Source organism: Heloderma suspectum, chromosome 10, assembly GCF_057233095.1.
Source record: "Heloderma suspectum isolate Gila_16-S chromosome 10, 16-S_ref, whole genome shotgun sequence".
Taxonomy (NCBI): domain Eukaryota; kingdom Metazoa; phylum Chordata; class Lepidosauria; order Squamata; family Helodermatidae; genus Heloderma; species Heloderma suspectum.
In genome coordinates this window covers 35,429,516-35,448,410 of record NC_139467.1, presented here as the reverse complement: position 1 = coordinate 35,448,410, position 18,895 = coordinate 35,429,516, and the positions used below count along the sequence as shown (strand labels likewise).

The 18,895-nt window shown below is 42.6% G+C and overlaps 2 protein-coding genes across 9 annotated transcripts in view; one reads left to right on the top strand and one right to left on the bottom strand.

Moving 5' to 3' along the window:
* The first annotated feature begins 6,001 nt into the window (after positions 1-6,001).
* Positions 6,002-11,536, top strand: PNRC2 (proline rich nuclear receptor coactivator 2). 4 transcript variants are annotated; one of them, XM_084815921.1, is made up of 3 exons: positions 6,002-6,120; positions 8,542-8,750; positions 10,015-11,536. In XM_084815921.1, exon 3 carries the CDS (start codon positions 10,033-10,035, stop codon positions 10,447-10,449), a length of 417 nt encoding a protein of 138 aa, XP_084672047.1. In that variant the 5' UTR covers positions 6,002-6,120; positions 8,542-8,750; positions 10,015-10,032; the 3' UTR covers positions 10,450-11,536. The 4 variants fall into 4 exon arrangements, with proteins under 4 accessions (XP_084672047.1, XP_084672049.1, XP_084672048.1 ...); XM_084815923.1 differs by having other exon boundaries at positions 6,002-6,165; XM_084815922.1 differs by having other exon boundaries at positions 6,002-6,415.
* Positions 9,679-18,895, bottom strand: part of SRSF10 (serine and arginine rich splicing factor 10) — a 38,864-nt gene continuing 29,647 nt past the window's right edge. For 3 of the 5 annotated variants that reach the window (XM_084815915.1, XM_084815916.1, XM_084815918.1), the window contains 3 exons: positions 17,897-18,059; positions 17,581-17,634; positions 9,679-17,446 (listed from right to left, as the gene is read on the bottom strand). In XM_084815915.1, coding sequence (XP_084672041.1) covers positions 17,149-17,446; positions 17,581-17,634; positions 17,897-18,059 — 515 coding nt within the window. In that variant the 3' untranslated portion in view covers positions 9,679-17,148. Of the gene's footprint in view, positions 17,635-17,896; positions 18,060-18,895 lie in introns of all 5 variants that reach the window. The other 2 variants (XM_084815919.1, XM_084815920.1) reach the window with 2 other exon arrangements.

Here is an 18,895-nt window from a genome sequence, read left to right as displayed (position 1 = left end):
ACTTTGACGGCAAGGGGGCCACCCCTGGCTGCACCACAGTGTGCAACTAACTATTCTGTCTTTCCCTCCATAAAGTTTTGTGGTAAGAAAAAAGATGGCAGAAGCAGTGGGAAAACATGGTGGTGGGGGGGGCATTTACAAATGGAAGATGACATTGATTAGGGCCCCCCTCCCCCCAATTTGTGAACAAGGCAGGGCGATTGCACAGCAAAAGCCTCATCTAGAAGCAGCCCAAAGAACTAAAGGTGACTGCACAGGAGATAACACAAAGACTTGAGCCCAGCCACAGACAATATGTTAAAGGATCTGAACTTCTAGATGTTTTGGAAAACATTTCCTTATTTTACACTATTAAGAGTAGTGTCAAGGAAATAAGCAAATCCATGGCAGAGAACACATGCTGAGCTGATCACTAGCCAGCCAAGCCATGGACTACAGATTGGTATTTATTATTATTTATTTACTGCCTTTTCATCCTGCTTTTCAGACCATTCTTCTCTCCCCAAGCAGCTCACATCAGTCAAAAAAAGAAAGAGAAGCCCTGCCATCAGGAGTACAAACTAAAAAGATGAGGCACACAAGGGAAGGGGAGTGGACGGAGGGAAAAGAGATAAGTTTTTCAAGGTCAGAATCAGATGGTAAGAGGGCATTGAAATGCACTTTGGGCCAGGGTCATCTTCCCTTGCTGGCGTTTTGCTTGAATAGCAATTGGTGGCTATTTGGTCTGTTGATGAGGCTAGAGCATTCTTTCCCCTTACTTCTGCATTATATGATATTATATGCATTATATGATCATGGGATTAAAAATGTAGGAAATGCAGAGCTTTCACAGTCTTATTATGCAGATATACACACACAACTGACTTGCCCAATGTTCTCTGAGACTCCACCCCAGTCACACATGCATTCTCTCTCACACGTATGCAGGGAGCACTGGCCCTGATGTGGCTGTCACTATTTTCATGGCGTTTGCTGTCTGGCTAAGCAGGGCTTCCTATGGGGCAGGCTGGAAGGCAAACAGATAGGGTTGTGCAAATCAGCAAAATGAGAGCATGTCAAAGTTCTCCAAATTCTACCTCGAAGCTCATTTTGACTCACGTCCATATTCAGATTGCAACCTTTGTTATTTTCTTTTTTTACAAAAATTTGTGCCTATTTTTGTGCTCATTTCCCAAAATGTACGCATCAGTTGTGTGCATTTTTTAAATGCACTCATCTTCTCCCACTGATTAAAATGTGTTTGCATGCATTTTTGAAAAGTACATTTTTTCATGCACATTTTTGAGATGTACACATTTTCCAGCTTTTTGTTGTTGTTTCTCCCACAGATCACATCACAAGCTTGGATAAGTATGGACTTCAACTGCAGATTGTGTTTGGTTCCATGCTCAGCTCCAGGAGGGTCAAACTGGGTAGATTCTGGTCAAAAATGAACTGAAACAATTTCTCATACATCCCTGCAAACAGGCAAGTGAGTGCTAGGCAGGTGGTGCAACTGAGAGCCAACGTGGTGTAGTGGTTAGAGTGTTGGATTGGAGCTTGGGAGATCCAGGTTCTAGTCTCCACTCGTCCACAAAGCTCATTGGGTAATTCTGGGCCAGTCATTAACTCTCAGCCTAAGCTACCTCACGGGACTGTTGTGAGGATAAAATGGAGAGGAGGATCGTGTAAGCACTTTGGGCTTCTTGGGGGAAAAAACACAGGTTATAAATGTAATACTAAATAAAAACAAACAAATAAATAAATACTTCAAGCTCAGCCAGGAAATTCAAGGAACAGAGCCTCCTTTATTCTTCCTGCTCTTGCCCATTTCCTGCAAGGACGTCCCATCTGCCAGCTACCCCCTATTCCTGCTAGGCCTTGAGCTGCTACTTCCACTTCCACTCCCTTCACTACCACCACCTTCTCCTCTGCCTCCTCGCTGCTAGTGTAACATCACTTCCCCTTACCCTGTCACATTTTTAAAAAGGTATGTTACTGAGCAGGCTCATGTGCAATGGAGCACGCTCAGTATTACAAACAAAACCTGGTTCCCTTTTCCTGCCCACACTTCCTTTCAGATGTCATTACTCTATTCAAAATGTGGCCAAGCTCAAACTAAATTCTGTAAAACAGGATCAGATTCTGCTGCATGCATTATTTAGCAGCCAAAGAAGTCAGAAATGCAAAGAGGGAAAGTCTACAATTGCAGTGGTCCAAAAGATGGGCAGAGTGGACAAGAAAAGAACATACTGAGTCTCTACTTTTGTAGTCAACGGCCTTATCCTTACCCTACTATCAGAAAAAGTTATATTTACCTGGAAGCAGCAACAGGAGTTATGTGATGTCATGCATATGACTGGAAGGTTATTGAACACACCTGAAAGGGGGGGGGAGGAGGTTTTTTGCCTCCCTGTTTCAAGGCTGCTGTAGCTGAGACTGTGCCTACAGCTGGGGGAATAGAAGAGACTAGATAGCATCACGGATGCAATGAATATGAACTTGAGCACGCTCCGGGAGAGAGCACAGGACAGGAAGGCCTGGCGTGCTATGGTCCATGGGGTCACGAAGAGTCGGACACGACTGAACGACTGAACAACAACAAAACCATTCTTTCATTTGTAACTTGATATACGTGTCCTTGGGAGGACCGTTGCTACTAGAGGTTGGTATATAAGTACGCGTCCCAGATGTGGTAGGAAATGCTTATTTTTAGCTGATGATTCTTCTAAGGCTTCAGATGTATTTATTACATTCCTGTACTGCCCAATAGCTGAAGCTCTACGGGTCTGTTAAATTCCTTTTTTATTGCCAGCAGCTAATATGTTTTTACATCTACAGTTAGATGTTCTACCTCAGAGAGCCTTTCTGTTATTATGAACAGGAAGGGTTACTTTTGGGGTAAGAAATGGTAATTCCTATTAGAATTTTTTAAAAGATTAGTAATTTGTAAAGACTCATAGCAGCAGAGTCTGTGTAGAGTATGTTATTCTGCTTGATATACCCATATGTATTATATTCAGGTGAAGAACTGATATAATGAATATTGACAGGAATTTGATCTCCTGGTCTTCAGAGAATATTACTCCATCAGAATGGTTTAGGTGTGTCCAGCCTAATGAATTCTGATGCAAAAAAGGGAAGTTTGATCAGAAAATTTTCATCAGAAAAAGTTCCCCTGGTATCAAAATAAAAGAGGGTATAGAAATTATGTTCAGGGCCCATCTGAAAACTTGTTGTTGTTGTTGTTGTTCAGTCGTTAAGTCATGTCCGACTCTTCGTGACTCCATGGACCATAGCATGCCAGGCCTTCCTGTCCACTGCTCTCTTCCGGAGTGACCATTCACTGAAAACAAGACCATTCAAGAAATCTGATGGGGTAAGGGAAAATGATGTTACACCTCTAACATTTCAGCTTACATAAGCCATTTTAAATTTTGCAGTGCTGTTCCATGTACATCACACACATCGAAATAATTTTTAACAAGTATTGAAGGAAGGGAGAAGCCGGAGGGAGGCAGGGGTGCCAGTTTTCCCCTTTCTTTTTTTCAAAAATGGGGAGGAGGGGGAGTCACAGATACCCTAAAAGCCATTTGATTTCCAGATGGCTGGCAGCCTTAGCAGTGAGTGTAAATGCAGCGTGTTGACTGACAAATTAACATTAAGCATTGATTAAGCATTAAGCACTTGAAGATATTTGTTGTCTTGTGTTGGGCTCTGATGCCCCAGTGCTCCTTTTGCCCCCTTGTTAAGCAAGCCTGTTAAGCACATACATGTCTAAACCAGCCTCCCCCAACCTGGTGCCTTCCAGATGTGTCAGACTACAATGCCCACAATCCCCTACCTGGGGATTATGAGAGTTGGGGTCCAACACATCTGGAGGGCAACAGCATGATGAAGCCTGGTCTAAACTGCTTGTGCACGTGGGGTGTGTGTGTGTAGCCAATCATGATGGCTTCCTAGCATAACCAGACCTAAGACCAGTTCAAGCACTTGCCCTGGAGCTGAACTCCTATGTACAGAGATGAGCCCAGATTCACACAGTGGTGTGTACCCATTCCATGGGCCTAGGCATGCTCTCCACCACAAATGGCGGATTACCGTTGGAGTAAATGTCAGAATTTGTAGATGATGTGATACTCTCACTGGGCGTATTCATGCAGAATACAACCGTGTGTTCCTCTTTACATGCCCTAGAATCCAGGGCCAATTCCTGTATTGTTGGAGGGAAAGCAGGGCTGGCCCAAGACATTTTTGTTGCTTGAGGCAAAGGACAAGATGGCGCTCCACTCCATTCCATGTACAGAAGCCAACTGGACTAGCAGTTGAATCTTAGTTTAATACTGACCTCGGCGGGATTGTGTCCTCCACTACACCTGAGGGCATTAGGGATGCAAGATAAGCTGTGTGGCATTCACAGCTCTATCCACGAGGAGTGAGTAATGCTCCAGGGGGCTCATGAGGAATGGCTTTGGGGGCTGCCACTGCAATCCCTCAGCATTTGCTGCCTGAGGTGGTTGCCACACTATACCTAATGGTAGGGAACTCTACCCCTGAGGGAAACTACACTCTAGGCAAGTGGTCCAGTTCCTGGAAGTGTAGCCTCACCACCTGACCCCCTCAAGAATGGCTAGGTTCCATAATAATGTTGCTACCATGCAACAGTAAAGGGTCTGGAGTTACGGTGCAAATGTGCTTAGGCATAGTTGTCACATTCCATACATCCAGAAATGTAACATGAAACTATAAGGTAAGCCATGCTCAGTCAGATTTTGGATCCATCTAGTCTAGTATTTTGTTCACACCATAGCCAACCAGCTGCCTATGGGAAATCCACAAGCAGGACATGACTGCAACAGCATCCTCTCGCCCATGTTCCCCAGCAACTGGTGCACATAGGCACACTGCCTTTGATACTGGAGTTAGCATATAGCCATCAGGACTAGTTGTTGTTCAGTCGTTCAGTCGTGTCCGACTCTTCGTGACCCCATGGACCATAGCACGCCAGGCCTTCCTGTCCTGTAGACTAGTAGCCATTGATAGCCTTATTCTCCCTGAATATGTATAATCCTGCTGTAAAGCCATCCAAAATGGTGACCATCACGATATTTTGTAGTGGCAAATTCCATCATTTAACTCCTTCCTGCTTTTATTCTACAAAACACTTATTTTAAAGCAAAACTGTAGGCAAGCACTTGTTGTTGTTCGGTCGTGTCCGACTCTTCGTGACCCCATGGACCATAGCATGCCAGGCAAGCACTACAGCCCTTTTAAAATTCTTTCTTCCATACTCTGTGATTTGAACATTCGGTTGTGCAGCTGGGGAGGATATAAAATCGTTTTGGAGCAACGATGCCACCAGTTGTTCACATGTATTTACTTGATTTATTAACCGCCCACCTGGCCGACTGCCTGGCCACTCTGGGCGGAGTACAACACTAATAACAAATTTACATAATCAAATAAAAAACAACACAACAAAACAACACTGCTCCAAAAATCCCTGACCCACCCCAAATGCCCGCCTGAACAGCCAGGTTTTTTTTGTTTGTTTGTTAGTTTTGAAAGCCCGGAGGAATTGCCACACAAAGGCTGAGGAGTCTTGAAGCAGACACGCAACCGTTGTGTCAGCTTTTCTCCCAGACTGCAGGGTGCTACGTTTGCTCAGCATCCTCACTGAGGACTAGTAACTCAAATGCTGGCGGGGGGAGCTGGAAGTGGAGCGAGACAGCCCTCCTCAGCGGCTGCCACGCCCCTTCGCCTCACACCGTCAGCGGCCTCCCCCAACCCTTCATTTTTCCCGTCATGCCCCTCTCCAGAGAGGTTCAAATCAAACAACAGCTGCTGCTCCAGCCTCCCTCCTTTGCCTCCCTTTCCTCCGTCACTGCTCTACGCTCGCTCCCAACCCTAGCAACAGGCGGACACGATTCCTATTGGCTAGCCGTTCGGATTCGCCGCGCTCTCATTGGCGAAGGCGTGCGAGGGGAGGCGGGGCTGTGCCGTGCGTGTTTTTTTTTCCCTCGGCGGTATCGGGCTCGGGAAAGGCGGCCGCCATTTTGTGCGCGAGTTTGTGTCCGTGAAAGCCGAGCGCGGCGGCTGCGGGAGGAGAGGCGCGCGGAGCGGGTTAGGCTGCGCCTAGAGGTGGGGCGAAGAGGACTGGCGCGGTCCGGGGCAGTTTGGAGAGGGGTAGGCTGAGGGAAGCCCGAGGGCGGAGGGGGGAAGAACGGCTGCGCCGCCATGTTGTGGTGCCCCCGTTGAAAAGCGTGAGAGGGGCCTCTCCCCCCACCTTTGGGGAGGGGGCGGCGGCGGGGGCGGCCGTGCTTATGAGAACAGCAAGGAGTTGGTCTTTGTGGAAAGGAACCTGGGACAGCCCGATCCTATCCCTATTCATGTTCACGTGGAAGTTCAGAGAGATCCGTGAGGGGTTTACTCTCAGGTAAATGTGCAAGGGCTGTGTGTGTGTTACAGGAAGTCATGCAGTTGCCATGAGTTTGCTGGGTCTTGGGTGGGTGGATTTTATGCATTTTAATTGGTGAGACAAGGGAAGACGCCAGAGGCCCGTCGTTAAGGGCACTAGCACCAAAAAATAATAATCGGTGGGGTTGAGATATATGTGTGTATATATATTTATATATACACACACACACACGAATGATATGTGTATTACGAGACTGATGGTGAACATGCTTCCCCACCTCTGTTAATCCTCTCCCCTCCTCCAGTGGCGTTGGGAATCGGAAATCCTGTTCTGTATGTACTGACAGTTGCCTTGTATTAGTTGTGGGGAGGGAAGGGGGAAATTGAAACCCCCTTTTTAGTGCTTGGTTGGGAATAGACCAGGGCTGGGCTGAAAATACTCCGCTGTATCTCCCTTTTCCCCGGGCTGGCGGGGGACGGGACAAGTGAACTCATTTTCTCTTTCCACTTCGTGATGTGGCTTTGGAAATTCCCTTTGTGATTGTGTATGTCACAGGGTGGCAAAACCATCTCGAGAGGAAGAATGCCGCCCTGATAAGTGTAGGAGGTGGCTGAAGGTTCCTGTCTTGGTTGGAACCCAGGACCGATTACCCCCTAATAAGTGTGTGCGTGTGGGAGAAGCATAGATAACGAAGGGGCAGGTCTGGAGAGGTCTGTGTCCAAAATGTTTAATACTTAGGTCATGTTGTTTGTGACACAGAGGTGTGTTACGTGTTCTGATTGTGTGTCTTGTTTTTTTTAATTCTTTGCCTGTGGAAGTAGGGAAAAGAAGCAGAACAGTCGAGCCCTGGCAAGGATGCAGTAGTTAGTAGTCCCCAGAAAGGTGATGGTTGCTGAGTGGCAGTAGGGTGCATCTGTGTGGTCTTTTCAGATCTCTTGAATTTCAACTTCTGTCTTGGCCCCATGTCGGCTTTGGATGACGGAAGTTGTAATTCCAGCACCAGGTTGGGGACGGTTGATGTAGAGTATGTATACTAGGACACTGTGTTGTTAAAAGCCCAGTCCTATGTACAGTTAGGGTCATTTAAGTCATTAAAATAAGCTAGGTGCATCTAACTGTTGGTACTGCATCTTTGACAGAATGTGGGAGAACGCTGGGCAGTGGGGAGAGTACTTTCTCTGGGGGGGGGGGTTGGGGGGCAAATCCTGCCATGTAATGTTTGTTTGCAGAGAGAGATGTTTTGCATGCAGAAGGTTCCAGGTGCAATCGCTGTTCAAGGCACATCTCCAGTTAAAAAAAAAAAAGATCAAGAAACACAGCAGGCCTCCTCTTGAAATCCTGGGGATCCACTGCCATTCAGAGTAGGCAGTATTGTACTAGATGGGCAATTGACTTGGTAATTGTCTCTCCAAAGATCTAGCCATAATTTTTTAAAAATAGAATAATTTGGGAGAGCTTTCTTACATTACCAGAGGTACTTGGGGGAATCGGAAGGTCATCAACTTACTGGGAGTTTAATTAGTAGTTTTATTAGGACTGACTCCTATTGATATGAATGTAGAAAATGTGTGATTAAATTGGGTTTGTCCAATACTGAGCTTCTGTTTAATAGAAACTTTTAATTAATGCAATGTCAGCATTGTTGCTAAATAAGTTGAATGACATGTAGTAAGGGCTGCTGTTGGGGTATTTTAGCAGATATGTCAGTCTAATATAATAATGTGTGGGGATATAGTGTTAAGGCAGTAGCTCCTGGAAATGGATTTTAAACTAGTACCACTCATGCCAGTATTCTTTTTGTAACTTTGCGGATGGACAAAAGCTGCAATCCTATGCGATTATTTCTGAATAAGCCTTATTGAGCACAGCGGGACTTATGAGTAAACATGCATAAGGTTAAGTTCTTCATGCCCTGTCTGAAAAGCTACAGCTATGGAATCTAAAACCCCCAATGCAAGAGACAAGGAAGAAGAGTTCACAGTGACTTTGTACGTAAACATGGATGCAGCTGGTGATATATACATCTTAAAGACATGAATGTGTCTGTAGCATTTTTTTAAAAGACAGACAAAACTCAGTTTGATCTCCAAACTCTGACTAGGAGCGGTCTTTGATTTGCCATTGTTCAAATGTTATCTTTTCAGAGCTGGGACTTCTACCCTTAAAGCCCGTGTGCCGAGAATCCGATGTTGGACTCGGCTTCGTGGCTGAAAACATCAAATCAGCCCATGAGAGCTACCATTCCTAGCCAAGGGAAGGGATCCAACAGAAGTCAGCATCTATTCTTTCAGGTCTGGCAGCAGGAAAGAGGGCAGGAGGTGGAGACTGCAGAATCTGAAAAGAGAACTGAAAGGTAAGTGGGACAAAACAATGTTGGAACATGACAAGTGCTCTTAAATCTCTGCAGTACTGACTTGACCTTTGATCTAAACTTAAGACCCATTTGTTAAGCTTTCTGAACCCTGCAAATTATATCTTGGTGAGGGTCTGAGGGAGCAATCTTATGGCCACTAGACAGCCATAGGATTTTTCAGTTTATGGGGAGCTCAGTTCTGGGAAAACTCACTCTCCTCCCCTGCTGCCTCATAAATAGTATGGATCATCCCTGTCTTTGCGCTTGTAACGGCAGCACAGAGCAGGCGAAAAGTGGGCATTCCCTGGGGAGGGGACCACGGAAGCATAGTTATGATGCTTCCTATGTGCCGTCCGCCCCCCTATTGGCTTTCTAGCCACAAATGCAGAATGGCTGGTGCGCAGAGGAGAGGATCCCCTCTGCACTCCACCTGCCCTGCATTGGATAGTTGGCCGCCTTCAAGTTCGGAGGCGGCTGACTATTCCCATAGGATTGCTCTCTAAGAGTTCCTTGTGTAGAATGTACTTTATCATTACAAAACAGTTTCCGCCTTGCAGAAAATCATGAATGTTAAACTGGTATTAAAGTAGTTATGGTTTGTTCTGTCATGCATCTTGAGGTTCTTAAGCTATGGTTAATGCCAGTATCCATGTCTTTTATGAGCCTATATTAAACATACCATCTGATTGGACTGTTGCTTGTGGTATAAATTGCATTAATATTTTCAGTGTATAGGCACTGTAGTTCTGTGTTTTCTTTAAATTAACATTTGAATGTTACGTAATGTTTAGAGTGGGACTGACTTACTGTACAACGAAACTTTATCCCATTATTAAAACCAAGAGGAATTGTGCGTGTTTAAACAATAGAATGTTGCCATAAACTTAAAAGTCTTGTCAGTGTATTGTAGGAGAGTATTTAGGAGTAGTTCTGAGTCTTGTATTTTGTGTCTAAATCTCACTGTAACAAATCTCCTTTGCAAAACATTAAGTTCCATTTTGCTTAAGATTAGTTCTGTTTATCAGTTGGTTTACCCCAGCTTATCTGGCTTCATTTCACCAAACCATAGCAATGTCATAATGACCGGTGAAGCCATTTCAGTTCTTGCCCAGTTTGCGAATAGCGTGCATGTCTTGCTATTTAAGCTCTTTTGCAAAGGAAGAATATTCTATTTACAATACATATTGCATCTTCAAGGAAGTACCTCGGTTTTCCATTGACAATTGCATTTGTTCTCTTCCCTGCCTTTTTCCCCTCTGGGTAGGTGACACTTAAGTTGAAGATGGGGGGTGGAGAAAGGTTCAACATTCCATCTACCCAGCCCAGAAACACTACCAAGAATCACCAACAACTGAACAACAGGAAAAAGAGCAAAGATCAGAATTCCCAGATGAAGAAAATCCACAAGAAAGAGAGGGTACACGGGTGCAGCCCATCCTCGGTAGCGTGGCAGTCCAGGCAGAATGGGGGGAAGAACACAGTGCATTTTCCAACTAACCAGACTTGGAATCCAGCTTTATCCCACTCACTCTTCATGCCTCAAACCAACCAAAACTATGCTGGAGCAAAATTCAGCGAACCACCGTCCCCAAGTGTTCTTCCTAAGCCACCAAGCCACTGGGTGACTGTTTCATTTAACCCTGTTGATAAAGAAATCATGACTTTTCAACTTAAGACCTTGCTTAAAGTCCAGGCTTGAGAAACAGTGTTAACTGTACATCGGGGAAAACTGAAATGTCATAGATTCAAATTCCACAGTGCGGGTCCATGTTGGGTTTCAAAGTGCAAACAAAGGTGCATCATAGGGAATTATGTTAGCTTTGTGTTAGAAGGTGGTTGAATTGTATATGCTGGCGAGGTGGCCCCCCCTTTGGAAATATTCCAGTTAACAATTCACTCTTTCCGCACTACTACAATCAATAGGCAGCCTGAACTAATCCCTGGCCATGGTCCTCGGTACAAACTCTGTTGGACCATCTAATTTCAATTGCTTCCAGTTTTAAAACTGCTTGATAGAGCATGCCTTTTTCAGGGGAATTGAAATTAAGGCCAGCTGACCAAATTTCCAGCAGTTGCAATGCAGCAAAATATAATTGATTCTCCCACATACTGTGAAATACTGTAGGCATTCAAGTCGTTAGTAACTTGCTTTCTGACTAGAGCTCAGTTTAAAAAAAATCAACACACCTAAAATTGTTTAAGAAAGCCACTTAGATTACATATTTTTTTAGTTTACTGAAAATACATATGACCCATAATTTGAACTGGTGGTTTGGACAGGCATCCATTCATCCAAAGCCCTATGACCAAAATGTAAACACTTACATTAGGAAACTTCAACCTGTATAGCACTTGTTTAATACGAATGGAAACATAGGCATGCAATTGAACTCTAGCTTATGTAAAACATTGGACATGAACAGCCTGTAAGTGTGCCAACTCAAAGAAGTGCCAGGTGATTGCCAAAAGCTTCTTAAGTGTTTTCCTTCATGGAGAATTTCATTGAGCTGTGTTTGAAACACATTCTGTTTGTCTTGTATCATTTACTGAAATAGAACTGTTGAGGCCAGTCTGAAATCAAGACAACCTGTAATATGAATTTGTTTAAATGAACTTAGCAAGTGTAAAACACCTCTTACGGAGGGAAGAAAGAGCCATGTAAATAAATGTAAAACTTGTAGCATATGTAAATTTATGCTGGGCTTTCCTGCCAAAATAAAGTATTTTTAGTACAAAACTGCTGAATGTAAAAAAGACCATGCTAAGCACATGGCATGATTTTTTTTTTTAAAAAAAAAATTTTGTAAAAAAAGACTTAAAAGCACACGTCTGTGCCATTGCACTTGAGTATCTGTGAGGGTATGTGCCGATGTTTGGCTTAGGTAGCAAGTTGGATTTTAAAGTAAACTTGGTACAAAGAGAAGCACTGCTTTTTAAAGGTAAAACAAAATAATGTTTTTAAAACTAGGGGTGCAATCCAGTTCCTATTAAATGCAGGAGCAAAACTTGCTAACTTAATGGAGCTGAATTGTATCTTTAGGATGCAGTCGTAAGAACACTTACTTGAAAGCAGGTCACTGATTAAAGTAGAATACTTGAGTGTGTTTAGGATTGGGCTGAATTCCAACACACAGTTAAGCATCCAGTCCTGTTTGAGAATACTGGGACTGAAGCACACAACTGCACTAGATTTCAGCCGGTAAAGGTTGTTTTCATTTTGGATGTATTAAGTAACTTCAGCAGAGACACAAACTGTTATTAGAATCTTCAGGACCAAAATGGTGGTAAGTTTAAAATATAGAGCTGTCAAAACCGCATAGTGTATTTGTGAAGGCGTATTCTTACTTGCCATTCCTGTTGGATATTGGATTTGTTTTGGAACTATACATTTTAACTTAGCACTTTTCTTGGTAGTTTTCTATGAGGTCACTTGTTAAGTGAACTTTTTCACTTTAGAGAGCATTTCTCAATTTGGTCTTCCTTCTGAAATCTGCTAACAAGCAGTATCCAGTATTTGGTGAAATTTCAAATGTTATATGTAGTGCCTGATATGGTGATAGTGGTCTATGAATATTAAAAATGAAGATCCAGTGATGATAATTTCCAACAGTAGTCAGTAGTAATGAAGGCAAGTACTTCGAAAAACAACTTTTTGTAAAAGTCTCAGGGGCAATTGCACATCTTAGCTATTTAAGACATTCAAAATGTTTTAGCAACCATCGAGATAAATGTATTCCCAAATAAAACAATTGGACATTTTGCTCAAAATTATGTCTTGTGCCCCAGGTTTATCCTTGATATTTTTAAACTGTTTCGTCCCAAATGCAATTTTGATGTTCTAAATTCCATGTTTGACATATTGCTTGGATATGAATTGGAAACAAAACCTAAATAAAAATCCCTAACCTTTTCTCCCCCATTAATGTGTTGGCTTGTTACTTTAGTAGTCTTAAACATTGACTGTTAGTGTGTGTGTGTATGTGCGCCTCAAAAGTGTTTCATCATAGTTTTCCTAATAGGGAGAAAGTTTAGTCTAGTTCTTTCTTAGTAGCATTAAATAGTAGCCAGTCTACCTATATCTGAGTGGGTGGTTAAAAAGATTTCCAGATGTTTGGGCAGTGATTTCTAGTTGAAGTCCAAAACATCTGGAGATCTACCTTCCACCCACTGGACTGCTGTTTGGACTTGGGATGTTTGGGGGTGGGGGAGACTCCAGTATCTTCACTATGCTTCCTCTACTTAGACAGGAATACTTGCACAGCTCCATCCATGTAGCGTTTTGTAAGTGGAAGTTCTGCAAAACATGCAGAGCCCAGCTTCTGGAGCATCTCGGAACCAAGCTAAACCTGGTGTGTGTGTGTGAATGCAGTGTTGCGGGGGGGGGGGCAGCAGTGGGTGTGAAATTAACCCTTTTAACTATGCTATTGTTGCAACAACACCCCCTTGCTATTTACAGCGGAGGGGTGGCCTCCACAGGCCCATTTCATTTTTTTAGAGCCTAGTCCTTATGGCCACAACATTATGCTTAAAAGTGCATGGGCAGTATCAAAAATGTGAGTACTCTTTACCTGTCCTATCACTAGCAAAACCAGAATTATGCAAAACAAATCATTGTAGAATAAATTTACGTAAGCCCCCAGTTTGCATAGCTTATACAGGTCACAGGATTACGTTTGGTGCAGGAATTGTTTTTGCCCAGTATATGGTGCTGACTACTCCTGGCCATGCCTTTTGCATTGGCTGATGAAGTGCTCTGAAAGTAGTGCTGCCAGCATTGAGCAAGTGGCATAGGAGGGTCTTCCCCCTCACTGGTTTTCAGGGGCTTGCATGGTATAGAAGAGAGGACATCCAACTTGATTATCCTCCACACCTAAGGCTGCAGGGTATGAACACCATTTCTAATTTAGGTGCTGTTTCAGAGGCAAAATTCAACATGGACTCATAAGCTGCTCAGGGCAACAATCTTGGTAGTAGACACCCAAGGATGAGTTAGAGGGGGTGGGATGGGAGCACAGGCTTTCATACTGATTGGAATTTGCCAGCATATTACATAAGCATTAATATTCATATCCATACATACATTCCAACTTAAGTGGCATGCATCCAATGACAGTGTTACAGAACTAGGACTAAGGGAGTCATACAGCAATCTGGGCTGTCAAAATATTCCATGGAGCATTACGCCATCACTTAGCAATGGCAGGAAAAAGGGCTCCCTAGGGGGCACTAGAGATGCAAATAATCCTATTTTAGCAGGCAACCATTGCCCTGTAACTCCAGGGAGTTTCTGCTCTTTCCCCAAATTAAGGCACATGGCCCCAACTATCCATGTAGGGCAACTGCTGGCACTTCTGAACAGGACTTGGGGTTAAGAAGGAATTACAAAGCAGGCACGCCCAAGCAACCACCTGAGATGGATCTAGAGCAGGGGTGCACGAACCTCAGCCACTGTGGATGTGTGCAGCCCACCAAGCCTGCAGCTACACTGTTCCAGTGTCATTGGCACCAGAATAGCGATCACAATTGGAGTCATGTAGGGTACAAACTGCTAATGGCAGTGGGAAAATATCAATGGGGGTCATTGGAAGGAGGCTTTAGCCTCTTAAGCAAGCTGGGATCACCTTTCCTACTACTAATGGCTTTAGCCTTCACCTTCCCACAACAATCCCAAAGCAGCCCATCCTGTGTACCCACCACATGCAGCCCTCAGGCCTAGATGTGTGTACCCAATCTAGATGGTAGCTGCTTTTACTAACTCAAATACCAGAGTTAGATGATACAAAGCCAGAGTCTGTTATACCTGAGCATTTTTTTGGTTATCAATGCATAGTCATAGTGTACACATATAAGTTAACGCACTGCAAGGGGTTAAGGGCAGCCTTTGTACTGTAGTACATCTGCACACTAAGCTTTGTACTGTAAATGCAACCCCACCCACTTAATATAAAAACTATGGAGGTGGCTGGCACCATGTTGCAGTGGGGCAAGACTGTTGGTTGGAGGCTGCAGCCAGCCTGCCCATACCTCCTCTTCTAATGATTGCCTATCACCTCACCCAAACCACTTCTCAGGAGGTACACCAGGTTCTACACAGGCAGGGAAGAATTTCTTTTGCTCAGCATCTTACATGCCAGAATAATTTTTAAACAGAAGGTGGCTCAGGCACAAGTGCATAGGAGTCACGACTACCTTCTGCCATTGTGCTTCTGTCAAGCTGCAGGGATGAAATTCAGCCTTCTAGTACTGCAGTTAGTAAATCTGAAAGACAGTTTTAAGTGCCCGGTTTGACTGATACCTGACCAAGTTTACTTTCGACTATTTTAACAAATAACTCTCTCCCAAAGATCTTACTTCAGGGGGAGGCAACATGGTGCCCATGGGCACCAATGTGCACCTGGACACTCTTCTTGGTGCCTCCCAAACTGTACTACCTCTCCTACTTTTGACTTGCACTCAGTCTTTTGGGCAGATTACTTGTCCTTTGTGATTAGCCACAACTCCCAGGGCAATTGTGGTGGTGCCTAGGACAATTTCTCAATTGGCAAACGTGCCCATAGGCCCCAAAATGTTGCCTATCTGTCTTACTTGTTGAGAAGCCTTTTGATAATAGCTGCAAGTATTCAACCTATTACTCATTCTTATGACATAAACTTACTTCTTCTTGAAATCTTTCTCCCCTTCAACCACAAATATATACGTGTTCCAAACAGTGCTGGTTAAAATTTTACACTTACAATAAAGGATTACTGGATTTCTATTTCCTTTTTTATTATAGCACATTTGCTAGTTTACAGCAAGCAGAGAATAAGCTGGCTCTTGATCAAAACATTGATGTTTTAAAGTAGTACACTATTTTAAAAAGAACATATAAAAATACCTTTTTAGAAGCCTCTATAAGAAAGGAAATACAAAGTTTATTTCCACAACTTTCTCTGACCAGAGCTGCACAGTAACACTACAATTTTACACTTTGTTTTAAACTATACATCAGGGAGAAGTCTACAAAAAATAAAGGAATGAAAGTTATAAATGATTGCATAGCAGAACATTAACTCTTAACATTAAATGAAAAGTTAGAAATACTATCAAATATACAAAGGTTCAAGAATCACCCCTCAAAACATTCCACATCCAGAATTTTAAAAGCCACCTTTACTCCTGAGTGGCCTGTTGGAATAACTAAAACTTAAATCTGAAAGTAGTTTTCTATAGAAACAGACAGTTCAATATTCAATTATCTTACTAAACAGAAGTAGAGGGCCTTTTAAGTGTTTGATACTGGCTTTCACATTTCAACAGAAAAGCTACGTTCTTAAAACAACATAGTGCTCTCTCCAGAGAATACTTTTGAGATTCTGCCATGGCAACTGTTCATATTCAGTTTCGATACTGTGTTACAACAAACCAAAAGCAAAGGATGCAGTTCCTCTTCACATATACTGTGAACATACAAGTTGAGATGTGCTATATTGCAACTGGAGCCCTATTTATAATCAACAGACTTGTTTGACCTACTACATAGGTTCTGATGTGTAAACTTAGTTATGTTTAGAGACATGGCTATGGGATACCCAAGCTACCTATGAAGTCAATGGCAAAGAAGTTTAGTTCTTACATGTTGTACAAACTAATCTGAGGTTTTATTTGACTTAATGCAGTAAGAAACCCTAAGCAATTTGTGATAACTGCTCACTAAAACTGAAGATATACCACACTGCATACAAATGTATACATATTTACCTAATTATTTAACTGAATATTTTTGCTTTTAGGGGTTAAATTATCAGTCAGGAAGAAGCACCAGGAATCTTGAAAAAATCCACAATAAGCTCTCACAGCTGATTTTTGCTCTTTGTTATACTACCAGAACCATCACTTCAGAAGTTATCAATAAGTACCTCGATACCATTTTTCACAACACCCATGAGCCCGTCATCTTGGCACAAGTGGGTATGACAAATGCAAAACTCATTTGAAACTTGAAATTACTAGTTTAGATTTCACAGCAGTCACTGTTGCATAATAGCTGCCCAATTTTCCAGCTGTACAGCAGGGATTATTGGACAATTTAAATATACGGGGATGAGTTATTCTTTATGGATGAGATTATTAGAATAGTTCTATAAACTACGGTGATAATCAAGGTACCATCGATATTTGAAGCATAAAAATGCACGTCTTTTACAAAAATATACATAGAAACACCACAAGAACTTCAGTAGCTGCCCATGACATTTAACAAAGTGGACTCTTTTGTATAAGATTCTCAATATTGTATTTTAATAGTAATAATTTCCTGCTACAGGGATAACTGACAAATTTATTTTAAAGCAATGTTGCAACATCATAACTCAACCGTGTAACTGGATGATACATGCCTAAAAAACAAGGTTCACTGTTAATGGCCACTGGACTTGGGACTAGCCCATGACCTGGATCTGGATTTTGATCTAGATCTAGAATGCGATCTCGACTGAGATTTGGATCTAGCTGGTTCTTTTTTCCTCGATTCTTTTTCATATCTTGAGCTGGACTTATATTGTGTCTTAGAATCCGTTTTAGAGGTGCCTCTAGATTTAGTGCGAGATGCAGACCTAGAACGTGATTTAGCCTTCATTTCTTTTTTGGGTGGTGACTTAGATCGTGATCTTGAATTGGACTTTGACCTTGAAAAAGATCTGTTACGGTGTTTGAACCTATCAGAAAGAGGAAGATAATACATTTGAATATGGACAAGCTGCTAGGCGTTGTGTATCTCACATTAAAATGGCTTACTGTTGCAGGCAGAGATTGTTCAGATTTTGAATTTGTTATAGAAAAGGATGTTTACCTATCATTATCTGAATGACTTCTGCTACGGCGGCGTCTTCCAGCAGGTCTACTGCTAAAAAGGTACATCAGAAAAAGTAAACAGTGGCATATACCTTTAGAATTACTCACACACCCCCAACTAAAGTTTCTTGAGAGTTGCATTTGTTTTTCATTTTTCTTCAATGATGTACAGACTATTTCTGATGGTTCATGCAAGGTATAACAACTTCCATGCATGTTATAACTAAGGTGACTTGATATCTAGGTGTCAGACAGTCAATATGATTTCTTCTCCATTACACGGCAGCATAGGTCAAGCCAAGTACAACACTTACTTTCTAGGACTATAAGATCTGCGATAGCTGTAATCAAAAGAACGGCTTCTTGACCTCCTCCTTTCATAACTGCGGCTTCTAGAACGCCTGTATCTGTCATAATCATCATAACGAGAAGAGCTGTACACATTTCTTCCTTCCTTCGCTTTCATTTGGTTTGGTGCTGCAGAAAAATTGAACAGCAATTCTGTAGTAAGTAATGTATGAAGTTGCACGTAGAACATTTTGGTTGGCTTCTGTAAAGACAATACCTCCCAATCATTAGGTAAACGAACTGTTACTTAGAAGCTCAACCATGATGGCCTTTACACATTTTGTATTCTTGTCGGCATCACCCTAGCAACTTTGTCTAATATGTATTGTTACTACCAAATAGGCTGAATGGACAGGAGACCTCTCCCTTTGATATTTATTAACACAGTGATCCCGCTATCCATTTTGAATTTGTGACCAAATGCCTGTACACCAGAGGTTAGTTTGGGACCTCTATAGGTTTTATTATTATTTTATTTATTTATTTCATTTCTATACCGCCCAATAGCTGAAGCTCTCTGGGCGGTTCACAAAACTTTTTGAGCATGTGTGACCAATCAGGAAGTGAGAATGGAAGAGCTGAGCTAGACTAGATCAAAGGCCTACCCAGTCCAGCGTTCTGTTCACAGTAGCCAACCAGGTTCCTATAGTAAGCCCAAAGCTGGACAACAGCACCCTCCCACAAATATTTGCCTGTACTCTTTCGAAGTACTTGCTTTTGTCTATTCTAATATCCAACCATTCAGGTTCCTTGAATGACCCTGGGTTCTGCTCTTATGAAAGAGAAAAAACTCCCTATCCATTTTCTCCAAACCATGCATAATTTTACACACCTCCATAATTTCTCTTACTTGCCTTTTTTCTAAGTTACAGAGCCTAAAACATCGTAACCCCTTTTTTTATAGAGTTACTCCAGCCCCATGATAATTTTGGTTGCCCCTTTGAGGTCCTTTGTATTCCCCTTTA

What these genes read in the sequence shown, in the direction of transcription:
- PNRC2 (XM_084815921.1), top strand. Translation starts at nt 10,033, where the DNA reads ATGGGGGGTGGAGAAAGGTTCAACATTCCATCTACCCAGCCCAGAAAC.